Raw genomic sequence first — 22113 nt, forward strand, 5'->3', positions numbered from 1 at the left:
ATTTTTCAAATAGAATAGCTTATTCCTTGCTACAAAAAGGTTGAAGTATTTTCAGAATGCCTTTGTCTGCACTGACTAAACAGCACTTAGAAGTTCTCATATTTGCAGAGTGTTAAATGTCAGCGAGAAACCATGTGCAGAGAATTTCTGGCTCTATGTGCTGTTTTATTGTTGGGTCACAGTGCAATGCACTCTTATTACCGGCTTATACTGTGAATGAACTCTATATACTATAAATGTTCATTTACAGATGAACAAACCCAATGTCCAGGCTGACGGACCGTGTCTTAATTATGTATTTTATTTTCAGGTTTGAAATATAATGCTGCTGCTGCCCTTGACTGGAAAAATGCTGACTCTATGTCCAAAGCTGTATCCATGGTTTAGCTAGTCTAATGTATTGAGTTCTTGCTATTGCTGGTCTATGCTTAACACACCCAAATACACAGTAGATGATTATTAGATGGAGCTGGTAAGGTGAGCTTGTAAGACTGCTGCTGATGTCTTGTACTTGAACCTCCTTTACAGAAAGTGTGAATTGAACTGCTATTTAGGTTATGGACTGCTATGGTCCTAATGACCATAACATTGACTGCCAAGTTAGTATCACCAAGGGCGTAACTATAGAGGATGCAGAGGATGCGGTTGCACCCGGGCCCAGGAGCCTTAGGGGGCCCATAAGGCCTCTCTACTCCATATAGGGAACCCAGTACTATAAGTAAAGCATTATAGTTGGGGGCCCTGTTACAAGTTTTGCATCGGGGCCCGGGAACTTCAAGTTACGCCTCTGAGTATCACCATATTGTTGAACAGTTTTTGCCATTTTACATATTTAGGAATCTAAACAGTTATTTGCCTTGTATGTTAATGTATGGGTCTGAGACATAGGGCTGGAAGTGGAGCATAGTGCCATATGGGTCCTGTCAACGGCAGAGTTCAATACTATAATTCACGTGCCTCGTAGTCTGCGGATAGTAGCAGGAGTGTTGGTGATCAGGATTACGAGTCATAAGCACTTTCCTATGAGGTTGAAGTTTGGTTCGGTGGAAGTTCATCTAAGCCAAGGGCACTCAGACTTTGTCGTTGGTGATCTAGTACTCTGCTTATTAGACTGTTGCCTTGGGTGGAACTGCTTTTTGACGGCAGTTCCCTTCATCAAGCATTCCTTGTGGGGCAGTTTGGACCGCTACCTGAAAATCTGCACTATGTCATATATGTAACTATCAAGCTCTGTACCTTTTAAAGACTGTAACCAACAAGCTTGTTCTACTTATAACTTAAACCACTACTTTTTGTATCTCCTATGGATCAAAGTTTTAAGTTACTGTTGGTGTCCACCTCTGTTACTGCGCTATCCTCAAGCTGGGCCCCGCAGGTTGGAAATAAAAGCAGACCCTCTTAAAAGAAATACATAAGCAGAATCACAATAGCCAGAATGAAGAGCTGATCTGTGAGTGGCTACTATTTTGGGGGACATTTATGCCACCCTCGCATTACAGGATGGTCATGCATCTGAATCACCCTCTTGTAATACTGCATTTCTCATGCAGCGATTGCTGAAGGGGAAATACCTGAATTATCGCTGCTTTCCTCAACCAAATCTGTTATTTGCTGGTGGTGCAGTGAGTGGCGTTTAGGGCAATCAGCCTTAACCTTCAGTTGTTTTTATAACATTTTTAGGAGCATTTTGGTAGCTTTTTCCTGCCTTTTTCCGATAGAGGAAAAAGGCAGGAAAAAGCTACAAAATGTAGTCTGTTTACGCGCCATGTCGGAATCATAGAATGGAAGTTGGACCTCCAGGGTCATCTGGTCCAACCCCCTGCTCAGTGCAGGATCACTAAATCATCCCAGACAGATATTTGTCAAGCCTTTGTTTGAACACTTCCATTGAAGGAGAACTCCCCACCTCTCGTGGCAACCTGCTCCACTCATTGATCACCCTCACTGTCAGAAAGTTTTTTTCTAATATTTAATCTGTCTCCTCCCTTTCAGTTTCATCAAATTGCTTCTAGTCTTTCCTTGTGCAAATTAGAATAGGGCTGATCCCTCTGCACTGTGACAGCCCTTCAGATATTTGTAGACAGCTATTAAGCCTCCTCTCAGCCTTCTTTTTTGCAAACTAAACATTCCCAGATCCTTAAACGGTTCCTCATAGGACATGATTTGCAGACTGGTCACCATCTTGGTAACTCTACTCTGAACTTGCTCCAGTTTGTCTATCTCTTTTTTAAAGTGGGGTGCCCAGAACTGGACACAGTATTCCAGATGAGGTCTGACTAAGGAAGAGTAGAGGGGGATAATTACCTCACGTGATCTAGACTCTAGGCTTCTCTTAATACATCCCAGAATTGTGTTTGCCTTTTTGGCTGCTGCATCACAATGTTGACTCATGTTCAGTCTATCATCTATTAGTCTTTTTCACATGTGCTGCTGCTGTATGTGCTTTCTTCATTTTTATTGCCCAGATGTAGGACTTTGCATTTCTCCTCGTTAAATACCATTCTGTTAGTTGCTGCCCACTGTGCAAGCTTTCCTAGCTCTTTTTGAATCCTCTCTCTCTTCCCTAATGTTAGCTATCCCTCCTAGCTTTTTTATCGTCGACAAATTTAATCAGTTTCCCATCAATTCCCTCCTCAAGATCATTTATAAAAATGTTAAACACCGGGCCTAGGACAGAGCCTTGTGGTACCCCACTTGATACATTCTTCCACTTGGATGTGCAGCCATTTATGATCACTCTTTGAGTATGATCTTTCAGCCAGTTTTGAATCCACCTAACAGTTGCCTTGTCAGTCCCATATTTGGTCATTTTTTTCAATAAGTATGGTATGAGATACTTTGTCAAATGCTTTACTAAGGTCAAGATATACTATATCCACTGCATTTCCCTAATCAACCCAATTGGGGATTCTGTCCTAGTAGGAAATTAGGTGAGTCTGGCATGACTTATGTGTTACAAACCCATGCTGGCTCTGGTTAATTACTCCATTATTATCCAAGTACTTGCATACATGCTGTTTAATAATTTGTTTAAAGATCCTTCCCGGTATAGAAGTCAGGCTCACAGGCCTGTAGTTTCTTGGATCCACCTTCTTCCCTTTTTTGAAGATGGGGACATTTGCCCTTTTCCAATCTTCAATGGCCGCTGCAAGGGAAATGTAACATTACATGGCGCATAAGCTGACTACAGGCTTAGCAGATAGGCCAAGGGGTTCTGGACCAGCCACTTCTGCAATGTCTAGCTGGTATCTATCACTCAGAGGGGGTATAGCCTTAACAGGGTTGTACTTGTCAACGCTAGTGTCTCATGGGGTCACCTACTTTCCCAGAAACTGACACAATTAAAGGGATTTTCCACATAAATGCTATTGATTACTCTCAGGGTCTGAAATCAGTAGTTGATCAGCTTGGAACCTTGATCAGTCAGCTAAGTGCTGCAATACAAAGGTGTCATAGCAAAAGCATTTGGCTCCGACAGCTATATAGTGGCTGGCGCATTCATCCTATGAGCTACACCAACAATCAAGTGCGGTCACAGTCATTGACTTTAATGAGATCTGCACCAGCAATCACGAGCACTTGCCACTACACAGGCATTGGAGCCAACTACCTTCGTTCTGACCCCTGAGTACTGTGGCGCTGAGAGCGGATGCCTGATTAGCTGATAGGCCAGGGTCCCGATTGGCAGACCCCAGCTGATCAACTTTTGATAACCTATCCTGAGGATAAATCTTCAATGGCATTTGTGTGTAAATCTCCCTTAAATTGCAGTGGAATAAGATTTAGAGTAACGTTATCAGAATAGCTCAGCTCAAGGACATAGATTTGCTTGTGTGAATGCTTTTGTAGGAATTATACATCGGGGTTTAAAAGAATTTCTCAGACAGTTGAATAAACCACTTATTTATTGCATATCTTTCTTTTCACAATGGCTTGCACTGATATTTGTTTCAATTTCTGCAGCTAACATTTAATAAATATTGCAAATTTTGCATACTGTACAGCCTTTGGTATTTGCTATATTATCAATTTGTAGGCCCATTCGTAAACCCAGCACTTTCAAATTCCTGACTAAATGCTTTTTTTTATAATATCCGATAAATGAGCATTTACTCTTTCGGCAGCTGATCTTCGCTTTTTAGCTAAACATGCTCACTATTCATCTGTACATCTCCCCATTTAAATGAAGAGGTGAACAACCAGTCCTATGGGATGAACGATCATATTAAGAATCGTTCGTCCCACACCACGGATTCTCAGCCTATGTAAAACTACCCTTGAAGTTCTAAGGAGGACTGTGAATCTCCATAATATTGAGATGCAGTGACATTTGTAGCTGTATGCATGTGAGTTGTTACTAGAGATGCATTAAAAAAGCGACCTGTCACAAAGGCTGTAATAGCCACATTTTTGTGAAATTTTACTGATGTAGCCTTTCTCTTTATACATGTACTGTATTAAATAGAAGTACCCAATAAAGTTCCTTTAAAGAAAAAAAAATGGACCTGTCATGGTACAAAGTCAGTAAGGCTGGCTGCATAGCTCTGACTCTATTCCTGCCCCCCCCCCCCCCCCATGTGTCCATCGGGACGGGCTCTTAGGTTTGGCTCCTGGCACTGTGAATTTGTCAGTTAGGCGTTCCCCACCATTCACTGTCAATGGATCACGTCAGACTTCATTGACCTACAGTAAGAGCCTGCCTCGGGGAAACAAGTGAGTATAGGAAAAAACTGGGTAGTCTGTAGGGTAGCAGCTGTAAATCTATGCAGCCAGCCCCTTTAACTTTGCAGCATAAAACTTTTGTCTTAAAAATCAATAGTACAAGCAAATAGAAGATACTTTGTAATGTATCTTATTAGAGAAAACGGATTTCCATTCTAGCAAAGGCAAATTACGAGGCAGATGAGCCTCAAAGAAAAAAGGATTCAAGGAGTTTTAGGCATCTTATGTTTGGATGTAAAACCAGATTTATCAATTGAGTTTGATTACAACAGTCATAATATAAAATGTAGAATGCACTTGGTGGTTTTGGGTTTCAAGATGTTTATGGAGCAAGGGCTTGCAAGCAAAAGTATATGGTCCACCCTGCTGCAGGGACCATATATAAAGAAGCTACCGGTAATTGTGGTTCGAAACTCTAGAAATTGGTTTTAGATACTTGAAGTACTTGTTAGGACATAGAAAAAACATTGTGATAAGGCTTGTGAAATACCGGTACTTCAACTCAAATGACGTGTTGTCTTTTGGGGCACAGTTTCCCATGAGAGCTTGCACTTCACCCTTTCCAATCCACTGTCTGACGACATTCTGATTGAAGGCTGTACAGCTACGATGTTGGAAAACGTCCAGCAGGGTATGCTTACTGTATATTACTGGCCGCTCTGTTGTCGGGGGCCTCTCCAGCATGTCAAGTACTGGCTCTAGCCAGCAGATGGCGCCATTGTATAATTGCAGAAATAGAAAGCCCCCTAGGAAACCCTGAATCCAAAATTGGATTGCAAAAGGTTAGAAATACCCCCTTAAAAAATGTAAATGATGCAGTCTCTCACTTTGCATTACTGTCCTTTTTACATACTTAAAGAAATGTGCAGTTTTGTGTATACATTCGACTAAATTGTGGGCAGGATTATGGAAGTTGGAAAAATTAGTTGACATTCCCTATGGGGAATGAAATGGTGGCAAATATCATTTATCACACAGTTTTCCATAGGCTGATACGACTAATAAATGGCTGTGTTGAATTGTTATCAAGTTGACAGAGGAGGAGAACTCAAACTGTGTCTACAGGGAATTTTAAAGGTGCCTTTAGATGGAAAGAATATATTCAAATGAGCATAAGTGAACAATAATCTTTCGTTTAAACACGGCCAACGACAAACAACGATTGTTCGCTTTTCTTTCGTTGTTCATTTTACGCAGGCATAGAAACCATCTTTGGCTCGTACAGTTTAAACAGCAGTTGTTCAGTCCCTCTCATTCACATACAGCGAATGTGATGACCTTATCGATTCTCATTTGAACAAGCCAACAATGCATCTACCTGTCTAAGCAGTCTACACGAGAGCCAACGAGCTGGTCATGTCGTCACTCGCTCGTTCTAACGAGAATCGGCTCATGTAAAAGGACCCTTACATTTGGGAAGAATGCATTTTAGGTCTCTGTTTTTGCACTACACTGATTACTTCTGGAAGCTCAATGCTTCGCTCACAGAATTCTGAGGGTTACAGATTAGATCTTCGAGCAGCAAAAAATAAGCTGCAACTTTTTTTTCAATTCTTTCAGGAATCCGCATGTTAGATGGGGACGTAACAGATGTTGTTGAAGCCAAATCGCTGGGCATCCGACCAGACTACATTGATATTTATAGTGCAAGTTGGGGCCCCGATGATGATGGCAAGACTGTTGATGGACCTGGGCCCCTAGCCAAGAAAGCATTTGAAGATGGCATTAAGAAGGTGATAGGATTTTGGTATATGAAAGACATTTTCTTCTATACTCTCAAGCTATTATATATATGCTTTGTGTCTCATTACTTGTTTAATTAGAAACTATTGTTAGCCTATGTTACATCTGTATCAAAGACTTTTAGCAGGCTCCATTGCAGATTGCGTGGTTCTTAACAGGAAGATTGACACCTTAGCAAAACTTAGCAGACCCTATTATAAGTTGTAAACGGAAGTCACAAGCCTTAATACCTTTTTGTGTGGTTATAAAAAATACTCGCTTTTAAAGTATCTATTTAGAGACCCTTTTAGTAGGATCTACATCACAATTTTTTTTGACATGTTTAGTTCATTTCCCACTGCTTATACTACACCAACGTATTTCACAGTGGTGCAGAGATGTCACCATACATATCGGTCCCTGTCCACAATTGGGCCCTCAGATTTCCCTATTTCAGGAAAACCCTAGGGGCTGGTTTGATGAGAAGCCAAACTCTCCTACTCTCCAGCATGTTTTTGGAGTGTTGGAGGAAATTCAAGTACTTGAAGAATTGCATGAATGCCATAAGAACATACAAACCGCATGATGCCATCCTTGATCACAACTGCACCCAGATGCTTCGAGGCAACAATACTAACCACTGGTGTGAAAAAACTGGAAACCATATAGATTTGCACTAAATGAAAAAATAATTTTTTATTAGTCATAATTTCATTCAGCCATAGCAATTTTGCTTTAACTGAATTGTAACATCACATTGTACAAATTTGCCTGCATGGCTTTCTTTTCCACTTCAGTATTTTCTTCCTTTTTCACGGTGGTTTCACACATTGCAGTTTTAAGGAATTTGTTTTTTGTTTTTTTTCTCCAAAATTAGACTTTGCAGCTTTGTAGAGGGGTAAGGTAAAGTCCCCTAGTTTAATCATAAAGGCCTCATGTCCACGGGGAAAAGAAGAATTAAAATCCGCAGCGGATTTTAACTCTTCACCCGCACGCGGATCCACACCCCATAGGGATGCATTGACCACCCGCGGATGGTCAATAAAATGGAATAATAAAAAATATGGAGCCTGAAAAAAAATGGACATGCTCCATTTAGGTGCGGGTCTCCCGCAGGCTTCTATTGAAGCCTCTGTAAGCCGTCCGGATTCGCGGGAGACCTAAAAAAAGAATAAACTTACCCGCAGCGGACCGTGCAGATCTTCCCTTTTTCGCGGCTGGATCTTCTTTCTTCGGCCCGGCGGATGTGCCCGGCGCATGCGCTCGGCACGCCGCCGATGTGCCGAGCACATCCGCCGGCCGAAGAAAGAAGATCCGGACGTGAAGAAGAGAAGATCTGCACAGTCCGCTGCGGGTAAGTTTATTCTTATTTTCAGCCCTCATGTCCACGGGGCAGAAGGGACCCGCTACGGATTCTCCATGGATAGGTATGGATAGGTATGTGCAGGATGCCTTAAAGGGATTATCCACGAAGCGCCCACCGGAATACACTGGGGTTGAAGTGAAGGCACTGCTCCGACTCCTGTGTAGCTGCCAGCGCCTGTAATTGCAAGCGCAGCCCTCATTGATTGTAATGAAATCTGCAATTACGAGGGTCGGACACTACACAGGGGTTGGAGCAGTGCTTCCGCTCCAACCCTGGTGTGTTCTGGAGAGTGGTCCTGGATAACCCCTTTAAGGAATTAGGTAAAAAAAAATTGCCATTTGAAATGAGATGTTTAGACATGATTTACATCTAGTTATAAACCAGGACGCGGTCTTTGCAAAAGGCAGTGCATGATGTATCAGTCAGTTGTGTTGATTGCTGCCACACCACTACTGGCATGTGTGAACCCAGCCTTAAAGGCTCATTACATGACCTAAATCATATATGAGTGACATTTTTTCCTTATTGCTTTCTGGCCACGTATCTAAGATGGAAATGTTTCATTAGGGTTAATGCTGCATGTCATATTCTTTGTTTCGAGCTTACGCCAGCTAGTGAACATCTATTATATCCTGTTGGTGCAGAGGGAAATACATGACTAATGGGATATTTCTAGTTATGGCATGACTTAATGAAATATAATTTTCCATTACATGAGTCCATATGGTTAGGGCGTGAACAGCTGACATGCGTGTCACATGCTCTTGTAATATGAAAATACACAAAGGGGAGGTGCCCGGGCCAGCTTTTAGTTTAGGTTCTAGAATAGTCGTCAGTCCCCAGTTGTCTGTACTTAATGGAGAAGGAAGTTGCAGCTGTACAAGACTAGTATTCATCTCGCGCCCTCCAGAGAGTCCTGGCGTTGAGCCATAAGGCATCAGGACTCTTGCTCCACCTTCCCCTCCTTTATTTTTTGCACTTGTGGGATATAGCAAACAGCATGGCGTTGACAGGATTACAAGAGTATTGGTAAAAGCATCTATAAATACTAATTACACATTTTTAAATAAAGTATTCACACGTTCCAATAAGGCAATAATCAAAATTGATATAATATAACATAAGCAAATCATGTCTTGGTTTACAGGGTCGTAAAGGATTGGGCTCCCTCTTCGTCTGGGCATCTGGGAACGGTGGTCGTGAAGGAGACTACTGTTCTTGTGATGGCTATACCAACAGCATCTATACTATCTCCATCAGTAGCACCACAGAAAATGGATACAAGCCCTGGTACTTGGAGGAATGTGCATCTACATTGGCTACAACCTACAGCAGCGGTGCCTTTTATGAGAGGAAAATTGTAAGTTGTGTTGGACTGTGATGATAAATCAACTTGTCTAAAAACCCTTCAGTCCATAAGTTGTACATGACATGTGCATACAAATGTTACTTCGCGAACTGTATTGGCTTTATATCCTCATCCGAGGAAGAAAAATGGGCTCCGAAGACCCAGCCTGCCCATGTGTTAAATAGTTGCTGATTCATTGATTGGCCAGCATGAATACAATGTATGGATAATTATGCGTATAGAAACATAAGATATGGATATTGTGGCGAATATGCCCATGATGTAAAATTATAAAACGGTTTAATTCACCCTCACGCTGGAAATGCTGTTTGCAGGAATCTATGTCCTACAAATATTGTTTGTTCTAATAGGAAGGAACAACCACCAGACAACAGCTATGGGTATGATTGGCCTCCTTTGGTGTTGGAAAGAAACAAAATATCCGCCACGTGGCAAACATTGAAAGTGCTCATAGTCACGTGACCAAATCTTGCAAGACTGTGGACATTAGAACAAAAATTTTACCCTTAAGGGGAGCCATGATGGCCATCTTACCCTCCCAGTCAGCCTTCAAGAACCAGAAATTAACTAGGAAATGGAACATTAAGAAAGACCATGCTGAATAGTAAATTGGTGTGCTATGCTGAACTTACATAGTAACACAGTATTGTAGGCTGAAAAAAGACTTGTGTCCATCCAGTAGCTATCTTTTTTTCTAAACTAAATAACCCCAGTTTTCATAAGCTCTCTGGGTATTGTGGTTCGCCCATTCCATTTTTAATTTAGTTGCCCATTTTTGAACCCGCTCAAGCTCTGATATGTCCTTCTTGAGTACCGGTGGCCAAAACTGGACACAATATTCAATTTGTGGTCTGACCAGTGACTTGTAAGGAGGAAGAACAATGTTCTCATCATGTGTCCCGAGACCTCTTTTGATGCACCCCATGATCCTGTTGGCCGTGGCAGCAGCTGCCTGACACAGGTTGCTCCAATTAAGTTTATAGTAAACTAAAACCTTCAAGTTCTTTTCCATGTCCGTGTTACCCAGTGGTTTCCCATTTAGTGTGTAATGGTGACATGCATTTCCCTGTCTATGTATATAACCTTTCATTTATTAGTGTTAAACCTCATTTGCAACTTTTCTGCCCAAACCCCTAACTTATCCAGATCCATTTGCGACCTTATACTGCCTTCTCTTGTGTTAATTACTTTATATAGTTTTGTGTCATCTGCAAATATTGATATTTTACTACGCAATCCATCTACCAGGTCATTAGAAAATATATATGGCAGCCCACTAGTAACAGTTACTCAAGAGTATGTACCATTTATAACCCCCCTCTGCTTTCTATCACTGACCAGTTACTTACCCACTTACACACATTCTCGCCCAGACCAAGCATTCTCCTTTTATATACCAACCTTTTATGCAGCACAGCATCAAACGCTTTGGAAAAGTCAAGATATACAAGATTCATTGACTCTCACCAGTCCAGTTTAAAACTTACTTCCTTGTAGAAGCTGACCCTTCCCTCATAAACCCATGCTGATATGGAATATGGAGTTATACAGCTATTTTCCTTGAGGTACTCCAGGATAGCATCTCTTCGAAACTTTTCAAACATTTTACCTACAATAGAAGTAAAGGCTTATTTATATGCAAAGACAGTATTTCAAACAATTGAAAGATTGACCGTTTTAGCGATCATTTTGCATAAAGTGTTAACGGACCTCAATGTCCATTAACACTTTATCATCTTCATTTGCATCTAAAAGGGCCCCAGGAGCTGTTTGCAGAGCCGGGCATGTGGGCTGGGCTCTGCACACAGCTGCATTTTTCTCATGTAATCTCCCAACTCCTGCTGAGAACACAGCGTGCGGTCTATTGAGAGATACTTTATCTTTCTGCAGCTGAACTAGGAATTTTAAGCTCCCCTTAAAATCGTTGTTCAGACGAAAATGGCACGATGCCTGCATTTACACGCAACGATTATCGCTCATCTGCGGTCATTTGAACAAAGTTTGAGCATTAATCGTTGCATGTAAGTGGGCTTTAAGACTTAATGGCCTGTAGTTTCCAGGTCCACTTTTTGACCCCTTTTTGAATATTGGCACCACATTTGCTATACACCAAACTAGTGAAACAGACTCCATCACTACAGAATCCTTAAATCTAAGAAACAATGGCCTGTCTATCATATTACTTAATTTCCTTCGAACCCGTGGGTGTATGTAATAAATACACCAGCTTAATTTCTGAAGATTTTAGAGGCGCATCAGCTACAGTGAAAGAGTGGAACAAACCGAACAGCAGTTCTGCACCCCAAGTTGATAGGTATTTGGGAATAGAGGCTCTAGAGACCACTACCCCTTTTTAACAGCCTCAGAAAAGTCTAATTCTCTTAAATTAAAAATTAAGAGATTCTGTGCTGAACCAATGGATTTAATGGTGTGAGAAGCCAGGCCAGATTGGAATTTCTGACTTAAACATACTAAGGCTCCTTCTAGTACCGGAGGAGTAAAGTAAATTTTCTATTGAAATATGAATCCTGTTGGAGTGTTTGATGTTTTTTTTTTTGGTTACGCTATGGAGTACAGCCCTTCTTCTCAACCGCTCAGTACATTAAGGCGACAGCTCGTATATGTATGCAGGCTTTTACATACATTCCAAAGACCCATCCTTTACCCCCACCAAACTCTTCCCCCTTCCTCTCTTCCCCCCCCCCCCCCATGTTCTAAAAGTTGCTGTTGTTTTCTTTTCTCTTTTCTTGTTTCCTTCTTTTTCTTTTAGCCTTTGGTTAGTTATATCCTCATTTAATTTGAAAAGATGGATAGAGGTTTTCTATTTGTAAGGGCTTCAGGGCTGTGCGCCTGAAGTTGAGGGAAGCTATTTCACCGATTGGCGCAACTGTATACCAGTTGTATAATCACACTCTACTGCTACATATACCTTGTACACTCTGTCCGAATAGAAACTTTTTGAAAGATATACGAATCCTGGAACTGGGCAATGCGAAATTTATATCTGTTACATGTTTTCGGCAATGAATGGTTGATCAGAACTGTGATGCTGTATAACACCAACCTTTACCTTTGGTCAGCATGAACAGTGAACAGTAAGAGGCTCACGGTGTCTGCAGACTTAAACAAAAAGCAAAGATTGCCAGCAGCACTGCTACAAACTTGTATGCAGTGGAGCCTGTGGAAGTGCACACTCATCAGTGGAACTGAACTTCACAAATCCATACCACAATGTACCATGTCAAAGGAGAGAGGAGCCTTCATTAAAATCCTTGCATTTAGGATGCCTTCTTTATTAGAACTCCACACAATGATCACAGCGACGTTTCGACCGCATCCATGATCTTTGTCAAGCTTAACGTGGTCAAAACGTCACAGGTTACCACGGGAGGTCATGAGTTCTCCTTCAAGTGTTCAAACAAAGGCTGGAAAGACATCTGTCTGGGATGATTTAGTGAATCCTGCACTGAGCAGGGGGTTGGACCCGATGACCCTGGAGGTCCCTTCCAACTGTATAATTCTAGGATTCTATGAGGCATGACATGGTAATAATAAACCTGCCACTGAAGGGGTTAATGGGAGTGTTTTGCCAATCAAACTTTTGCTCCATTTTCCACTTTCCAAGGAGGCAGAAAAGTGAATGACTGACTCTGAATCCCAAACGATTTCAGATTGGAGTTCAGGGAAGTTAGAGTTTAAGGCACTAAGTGAGGCGAACACCTCAGAACGGTGGCTAGATTGCATGGCCCTATTGCTCAAATGAGCCGTTTGCTCTGCTGGAGGACTCACATTTACAGTGTATTGTGGAAAACACTCTGACAGCCTCCTGCATGTTGTCTTCAGAGTCAAAGTAGAGTGAGGAGAGAGAAAGTCCCTGACTTTCCCAGTTGCGCTTTTTTTATATCTACATTCTGGTTCTCTTCTTCCAGTGTGGAGCATCAGAAAGAAGACTGAGACTGGCATCTCTTCATGATGTCTCCACAGATGAAGGCACTGCAATGGGGCGAGCAACCTCCTCCGTTGGCTAGCACAAAAATTATGAATCGTTGTAGCCTTGCGAGATTCACTTGTGACTAAGTACTTCCAGTTCACCCCATAGTGTTTGCTTCTCTCCATTGGCAGGGGAGGCAGCTGCCTATACCCAATATTGTTACTAGGTGGCTGCCTCACCAGAAAAACCATGAAATGGGGTTTTCGAGGACCCAATCTGCAAGCTATATAATGGAAAAAAGTTTGCGTGGATTTTTTAATCTGCAGTGTGCCCATTGCACTGCAAATTTTACTCTTTACAATGCAACAATTAAAAGTCACGTGTGACCATTTTTTTCACCATAGATTTGCTGTGGCTTTCCCCCTGAACAGATTTTTTTCCTTTTATGCAAAACACCTCTATGCCACGTTACAAATCATGATAAATGTCACTGTAAGGTGGTGAACTATTTTTTAGCCGTCTCGCCAACAAAGTTGTATTTAGTGCCTGCCATCTCCAATCCGGAGTGCGGGCGGGCTTTGCTCTTTTATACGTAAAGCCATTTGTAGATTTCAGGTGTAGTGACCTTTTAAATCCCACAGGTTCCTGATGATATTTCTTTCGCACTACACTTATTTCATACATATTGCAGCAATTGACCATTGATGTAAGACATAGTTCTCATTTGCTGCTGAGTGCACTAAAGTACATTCCACCCTTTCTGAATTCAATCAGCATAGCAATAACAAGTGATGGCATTATGGAGCAAAAAAAATCCTTCACTTGTTTTATTTATTTTTTACCACTTGGTTAATGACTTGAAAAGATTTTCAATCTTTCGATAGACTTGCAGCTGGACTGACATCCAATTACCCATTTACTATTTCTGAAGTGTGCTCACGGCTGCGCCGGATATTTCCATTTCAATATTAAAGGACAGGCTCTCTAGACTCTCTGCTTCACTAATTGGGTGGAAGGATGCCGAGAGTGCGATAATTAATGTACCTGGTATTTCAGGTTCAGGCCTTAGTTCTGTGTATTTATGACTTCAGATAAATGTCTTGCCTTTAAACGTGCTTCATATATATTAACGGAGGCATTAAGTAGTAGAAAGCACTCAGCCATTTAATGTTTTTGTTTTCTTACCATTGCAGACGATTCATGAGTTTAATAGTTCTGGGAGGAAAGAGTAGCAAATAGTTGAAGGATTTTACTGTCAAACTTGTGCTGTAATTGTGCACTTAATATGCAACATGATCCCGTATATTTTATAAGGCACAACTTTGCCCTAAGAGAAAAACCCAGCGTGAGTTCCAAAATAACCTGAGCCGCATTATAAATCATTAATGAAACAGGAGCGGTGTTTTTGTAAACCCTCCTGAAAATGTGTTCTATGCATCGCTCTGAAGTCGAAAATTTTATGGACTGGGGAGCATTCTGCTTCAGGAAAATACATAGGTTTGCCACATCATTTATTAAAAATGCATAGGCCGTGATTGCGCAGGGCGCAGTATGCATTGCTACACGAACAGGTGCAGTCATTAGTGTTTGTATTAATCACAGATGGGTAATGTTGGCTCTTGCTAACTAAATTATCCATGATCTTTTGCAAGGCATTGTGGGAAATCCAATTTGCCTGTGCTGCTTATCTTTAATCTTAGTAAAACTAAGTTGGCTGAGCCAAGAATCTTGGAGACGCGGCCTAGTAGCTACTGATGCACCATCTTGTGCCAGTAGGTCTTTATTGATTTGGCAAATATTGAACAGCACCAAAAACATATATGCCTATTAAATATTTTATATGAAGCTGCAGATTGCTTACACATAAAATGACCTTACTCAAATGTCACCAACTAGGGACAGATTAAACTCGGTCTCGCTTCTGAGTAGTTAGTAAGTGCCCACTGTACTTCCTCCAGTCTTCTGTCATGCTTTGTGATCAAAAACTGGTCAACAGTGGGCAGTCAGTGGTCTAAATTAGTCTTTCGGACTGTCGGTGGTCAGCTTTAGCCCTTTAAAAGCGGAGGCTACCTTCTTTCCTATTAAGAGCAGGGGGGGAACTATAGGGAATGCAGAGGATGCGGTTGCACCAGGGCCCAGGAGCCTTAGGGGGCCCATAAGACCTCTCTTCTCCATATAGGGGGCCCAGTACTATGAATAAAGCATTATATTTGGGGGCCGTGTTACAGACCTTGCATTGGGGCCCAGAAGCTTCAAGTTATGCCCGTGATTAAGAGGAAACCATGGATGCCACTGTGCCAAGTTATTGTACATGGAATATCTTTACCAAACCTTCCTACCAATTCTAATCAAGACATGTGCCTGCTTCAATGTCCTAAATATGTTTCATCAATGGTAGTGAATATCATACTGTGAGCTGAACTGTATTGAATTCATATTAGTAAAGGTCAATACGAGGAAGCAAAATTGGGGAGGGAAGACTGCAAGATGATCTGTATCGTTTTGGTTCAGAAGTAAGATATTAGTCTCCTTGTGCATGGTACATATGCCAACAAAGAACGATTTGAGATTGTCTCATTCACGAATACAGCTTCACGATTTTGTCAACGGGTGCAGCTAGATGGTGAGTGGCGGGCAGTCTTCTGAGATTTGTGGTAAAATCATGGCATCTTCACATCTCGCGGTAACTTTTATTTTTCTCCAACAAAAAAGTTGCAAGTGAAGTTGTAGAAACCAGGAAAATAATCCGACATGAGTTTTTTTGCAAAAATCCTTGTAGTTTTTCCCTCCACAGGGAAATTTTGAAGCTGCCTGTGAGCCACAGTAAAGCCATAATTTCATTGCAAAACACAACTGAATCCATGTGGCAACCAGAAGGCTCCAATTGCCTAAGACCAGGTTCACACCTCATGTAAATATTGCACTGGAGGACCAGCCTAGAAATCCTCATTGAATTCACAGATTTGGTTGCAGGTTTTTTATATTTTCTGCAGTGTATTGAGATGACAGAGGCCATGGTTAATGTATATCTGGCATGCTATCTATAGTAGCTTGATAATTTTCCGCATTTTAATTGGTAGGTCACAACGGATCTCAGACAGAGATGTACGGATGATCACACTGGGACTTCAGTCTCTGCTCCTATGGTAGCTGGCGTTATTGCTTTGGCATTGGAAGCAAAGTAAGTTGGTAGCATCTAGGAATTCTTATGCATCTTGTAAATGGGTCTATAAATGACTATTTTTCTTTGTCATGCCTGGTTAATACTTTACTTTTGCCACACAGGGTGTGCTACCATCCATTTGTCTTCGTAATGTGTAGGTGATGCAGGGTCAAAGGCTTCCATCATCCAAAACCACTAATACTAGAAGCACATAGAAGCAGGCAGCACACACTTTGTAAAGTTGCAGATTTCTTTTGAATTTAATGAAGACTCCAGATGTACAAGAAATTTGCAATTCTACCAGCTCTGTGCTATTCATTTCTATGTGCTTCTGTTTAATAATTTACAGCTTCAGTTTTAAAGCCAGCAAACAATGAGACGACTTGATTATGCTGATTAGTTTGTGACTTGCGCCTCTTACAATCTGTTCAGTAAAAGCCCCCATACACATAAATGAAAAATCATACAAAGCTGCTGACTTTGGTGGGACCAGCCAAGTATCAGTGGGATTGTTGATCCAGGGATTTTACAGATTTGGAGTCAAGAAAAAATTTTTTCCCCCAAAATGAGGAAACTTGCCTTTCTCTGGATCAATATTCTAGGATAAAAGGCTGAATGGGATAAATGGATGCCTTTTGTCAGCCTTACAAACTGTTGTAATGTGCATGGGAGGCCTCTGGACTGTCCCCCTCCAACCCCACCCTCACAGATGACTGGAAAAGAAGGATCAGCCATGTTGAATTTCATCGCCTATGATTTTGAAGATAAGCTTCTACCAGAGTTGTTCGTGTGGGCGAGTTAGGAAAAATGGCTTTCAACCAATATCTACTGATAGTATATGGGCAACTGGCGAATGGACCAAGATAACTTCGCTATACACAAGTGTACCTTCTGTTTCATTAAAAGACAGTTACTATTTTAGGTGTATTTTAAGAGGATCTGTGATTGTTCTCAGTGAGAGAAACCAAGAAATCCTGTAGATATGATACTTTTTAATGGCTAACAAAAATACATGATGTTATAGCAAGCTTTCGGATTTTCTCACAATCCTTCCTCGGGCAGATCTCATATGTACTTTTTATGGCATCCATTAGGCCTATTGGCCTCTCCTAAATTCCCCACAACTATTAAAACTTAACTTGCATTACTGTTGGTTATGATTATTGTGAAGGGTAAGTTAAAAATGCAACTCCTGCATCTGTCTCAATTAAAGTGTCTGACTAATAGATAATATTACATGAACCATTACCGCAGATAGGTCAATTTAAGAGAACCATAGCTGCTGTTAAAACAGTCCACAAAGCCCCCTTGACCTGTTTCACCATATACTACAGCTTCATCAATGAAAATCGGCTTTAGGGATTGTTATTTTACCATATTTGAACCTGACATTTACATTTCACAGAGTAACAGGACAACCCCTTTAATTGTAAGGGTCGTAAGCCCAATGTCCAGCAGAAACCAAAAAATGGATACAGCTCACAATCCTGCATCCACCAGTAATTGAGAAAAATGTATTGAGTCCTCACTGGTATATCCAAGAGGTGCAAGGAAACATGTATGCCAAGTCAGGTCTCTGTATTCAAATAGCATAATACTAAACACAGTCCAGCACCAATCCAAAGGTATTTCTTTAAAAATTAATCCTTTAGTGAAAACCGCATGAAAAGTCCAATGAGCACATTACTAGAAATATATTTCCTACGCGTTTCGGTTAGTACAGAGCTTTGTTCATAGCCTACATTATAGTATCAGCCACAGACAATAGTCAAGCAAAGATATGACGTGAATACTTTAATTTGCCTTTTTCTATGTAGCCCAATGCTCAACTGGCGAGATGTCCAACATTTACTGGTGAAAACTTCCCGATCCGTCCATCTCAGGGCCCCAGACTGGCGAACAAATGGAGCTGGACGTAAAGGTCAGAAACGATTAACTGCTGTCCTTAATAATCTCCCTTCTAACCAAGAAAACCTGTCTGTGAGCCTCTTCTGTACGATCCACTTGGTTAAAACGTGATCCTGATTTTTTTAAGACAAGCATATTTATCATAAGTCAACTGTGAACCTATGTTCATGTTACACAAGTTTCAGCTGATAAAACATTAGTGCTTCCAAAGTGCTCAATGTGTGGCCTCTAAGCAGGTCAGAGCGAGCGCAGTCAGCTTCAGTTACTGAAAACCTTCTACACTGCACATTCCTTGGCTGCTGCAGGTGTCTGTGATATTAGATACCAGCTATGTTTTTTGAGAACGGTCTGTCACAGCCATTGTATGTATGCATGTATATACTACATACCATATAGGTTTTCATGGAACATTTCTCTTGCATGAAGTAGCGTAGGTAGAATAGAGTGTGTTCCATTCCGATTGACAAATACTGAATGGAGATCTCCTCTTGACACACTTACTAATATTAAAGGGCATCTGTCGGCTACAATGAGCCCGATACGTTAAAGGAGTAGTCTGAGTTATAGATTATAGGTAAACGTTCTTCTGCATGCAGTAAAATAACAAATGGTAATATCCTGTCTCCCCCAAAATAAGCCCTATCCTGAAAATAAGCCCTGCACAGATTTTCCAGGATTTTCAAGGAGGCTTCAAATATAAGCCCTACCCTGAAAATAAGCCCTAGCTGCATTACATTAAAAAAAGGAATACCTTACCTAGCAGGCTTCATCTAGGTCCCTCCTGCTGCTCCATGGAGCTCCGACACGCTTCCAATCAATGCATAGCTCGATGAACCAATCACAGTCAGCGCATTGGTTTTCAAGCGCTGCTCAGTCAATCAATGCAGCTCTTGATGAACCAATCAGAGCCATCGCTTTCCTGGAGGCGGGATTTATGAATCCTGTAACCAGGAAGTGATCTTCTGTTGACGGCCGAGGACTGCAAGAAGTGCGCCGGAGCTCTGGAGAGCAGCGGGAGGGACCTGGATCGAGCCTGCTAGGTAAGTATAATAAGAAATCCCATGAAAAGAAGACCTAACGCCTCTTTTGGGGCAAAATTTAATGTGACAGGGTCTTATTTTCGGGGAAACACAGTATTCTTACCATTCACCGCTCAGTCCTTTGCACCTCTGTCTGTGTACATGCTGCAGAACCTTGCCCGTGTTATGGGATATCAAAGCACTGCAGCCAATAACAGTGCTTAGCGATCGATTGCTGAGCTCTGTTATTGGTTGCAGCGCCTGTGACATCCTGGAGCAGCCTGTAAACATGTCATCACAGGGAAGACCGGTTTCTCCTATACTCTGTAACTCGGACAACCACTTTAAGCTTATGGGCACAAAATAGCTAACACATTGAGTCTGGGTATTTACATTTTACACTTACCCACCGTGCCCTCGCTGCCAGCTATAAAACTGGCCACTAAATGCTTCGGGAGGACTATGTGGTACGTGCCTATAATGGGAGGACTACCGTACATAATGTGCGCCTATGTAGTCTGCGAAATGCATTGTGGTACCGGATTTTAGAGCTGACAGCGAGAGAATAGATGGGAAGGTAAGCATAGAACGTACATCCCTGAACTCAGCATGTCATCTACTTTGAGCCTGTAAGCTTAGCTTGTAGGGCTCAAAGTACCTGACAGAGTTTCTTTAAGAACTGAGGCTTACAAAACATGTTCTTATATGTGATGGCTCCAATTTTCAGTTTTTATTTTATTTTTTTTTACGTGTTTTATAGTCAAGGAAAGGAAATTGTCAGACTTTTATTTTTTTCAGTCAGCCATCTCTATGGCTTTGGATTGGTGGATGCCGATGCGATGGTGGTTGAGGCGAAGAAGTGGAAGACTGTACCACCTCAACACGTGTGCGTTGGAGCATCAGACAGACGGCCAAGGTGACATTTTGGAAATACCACTGTGTAGTTACAGTAAGATTTGCGTTGTGGGTTTAACTGATTTAAGGGCAACGGGAATCAAAAATGTTTCCCCTCCTCAGATGACATCAATAATTAAAGGTCGTTATTCAAAATGTATCTTTATACAGGTTGGTGCTACCTCTTCTTTTTGAGAACTCTAAATCACTGATTCTTCTCATACTTCTCATGGTGGCTTCCTGAGCATTAGGGGATGCTTATGGAAAACCATCATATTAAAGGGGTTATCTAAAAAAAAACGCACTTGGAATGCCGTACAACAATAAAAGAAATACTTACTCACCTGTTCTCGCCCTTGGAGAACCAATGTTACAGCTCCTGCACTCCTCCTGGTCTTAGCAAACCGGTATCACATGACCTTTGTGATTGTGTGCCACTCTTCTGACATCATTGCTCAGATGATAGGAGCTATGATGATAGGTGTATGGCACATGACTGTGGCGACCCCTGGTCATGTGGTACCCGCTTGTATACAAAGACCAGGTGAATTGAAGGAGATGCTGCAGTGGGTTGGGGGGGGACAGGTAAGCAGTTTTTTTTTGTTTTATTCTACAGCCTTTTTTTTTTTTTTTTTTAAGTCAATGCTTAAATGACCCCTTTAATTTCAATAGGAGCTGTAAAAATTATGTATTAAATGGGTTGTTCAAGTTTTAGAAAAACATGGCTGCTTTCTTGCAAAAATAATATCTTGAAATTACAAAATAGTTCCAGAAATCACATATCCCTTATTGTGTTAAAACAGAGGCTGGACAAATATCTGTCTGGGATGATTTAGTGATCCTGCACTGAGCAGGGAGTTGGACCCGATGACCCTGGAGGTCCCTTCCAACTCTACCATTCTATGATTCTATGTTGCTTATCACTGTAATCCTGCCTGTGAGAATGAGCTGACTGCTACAACGTTATCTACATAACTGGAAGTGTCATATGCGGTTTATTGATCAGTGTAAAAACTTGTTGAAAATTAAAGCAATCCTCCGGTTTTGGGACAAAATTCTGTCCCAGGACCGGAGGGGGTATATTACCTGCAGTTCTTCTTGAACGTTCCTTTGATCTGCCAGTTCTGGGTCCCGTTTTCGGCTGTCCAAAATGGCTGACGCACTGTTCATGCTACCTAATCCCCACAGTTTATTGGTAGTGATAGACTACTAATGCACTATACCTGCTCTCTAATTGGCCAGAACTGCTCTTGTGATGAACACTTACCAATCGGAGAGCAGTGCATTAGGTAGATAGAGAACTGCTGCAGCCATCTTGGATGATTGCAAACAGGGTCCGAAATCTGCAGATCAGTGGGTGGCAGAGAATAACAACTGCAGGTGATATATCCCTTTCTCACTCCTATCCTTGGACATACTTTTGTGCCATTTTTAAAAAAGGGGGGGAAAAAATCACCAAAGATTCTTTAAAGGGGTCGTCTAAGTTGTAACATCTGTATACCACCCCCTTCCCCAAACAGTAAAATAACAAATGGTAATATTCTAACCTCTCCCCGTTCCTGCTGTGCCTTGCGATGGTGCTTGGTCCTACGCTCAGGTCTCTGTTGACAACTGCTGTCCCGTCCGGCCTATAGGGTGGCACAGCCAATAACAACTCAACGATTAATCGAGCTGTCAACAGAGACCACAGCGGGGGACCGTTGTAGGGCACAGCTGGAGAGGTTAGCATATTACCCTTTGTTTTCTGCTTGGGGAAGTGGTTGTCCACAGATGTTACCGCTTGGACAACACTTTTAAAAACTTATATTTTATATACTAGATCATTTTCTGATGACATATTCACTTTATAAGCCTGACATTTCTTACTTTCTTGGGCAGCGCTTGATTGCCGAAACTTGTGTTTTTAGTGCCTGCAGATAGTGCTGTTTTTGGGAGCGCTGTAGAGGAGGTTGTGCTAGGTAATACTTGGAGTTCTCATGGGAATTCACTAAAATATTTACATTTAATCTGAGTAATTTT

General features: G+C 41.6%; 1 protein-coding gene across 2 annotated transcripts in view; it reads left to right on the forward strand.

Moving 5' to 3' along the window:
• The window catches only part of PCSK6 (proprotein convertase subtilisin/kexin type 6), a 178975-nt gene that overhangs the window by 106646 nt on the left and 50216 nt on the right, over nucleotides 1-22113 (forward strand). Inside the window, exons 7-11 of one of the 2 annotated variants that reach the window (XM_066592884.1) lie at nucleotides 6283-6455; nucleotides 8958-9170; nucleotides 16191-16291; nucleotides 18091-18194; nucleotides 19999-20116. In XM_066592884.1, the coding sequence (XP_066448981.1) occupies nucleotides 6283-6455; nucleotides 8958-9170; nucleotides 16191-16291; nucleotides 18091-18194; nucleotides 19999-20116 (709 nt within the window). The remainder of the gene's footprint in view (nucleotides 1-6282; nucleotides 6456-8957; nucleotides 9171-16190; nucleotides 16292-18090; nucleotides 18195-19998; nucleotides 20117-22113) is intronic. The other variant, XM_066592885.1, reaches the window with a different exon arrangement.

Source organism: Eleutherodactylus coqui, chromosome 2 (assembly GCF_035609145.1).
Source record: "Eleutherodactylus coqui strain aEleCoq1 chromosome 2, aEleCoq1.hap1, whole genome shotgun sequence".
Taxonomy (NCBI): Eukaryota; Metazoa; Chordata; class Amphibia; order Anura; family Eleutherodactylidae; genus Eleutherodactylus; species Eleutherodactylus coqui.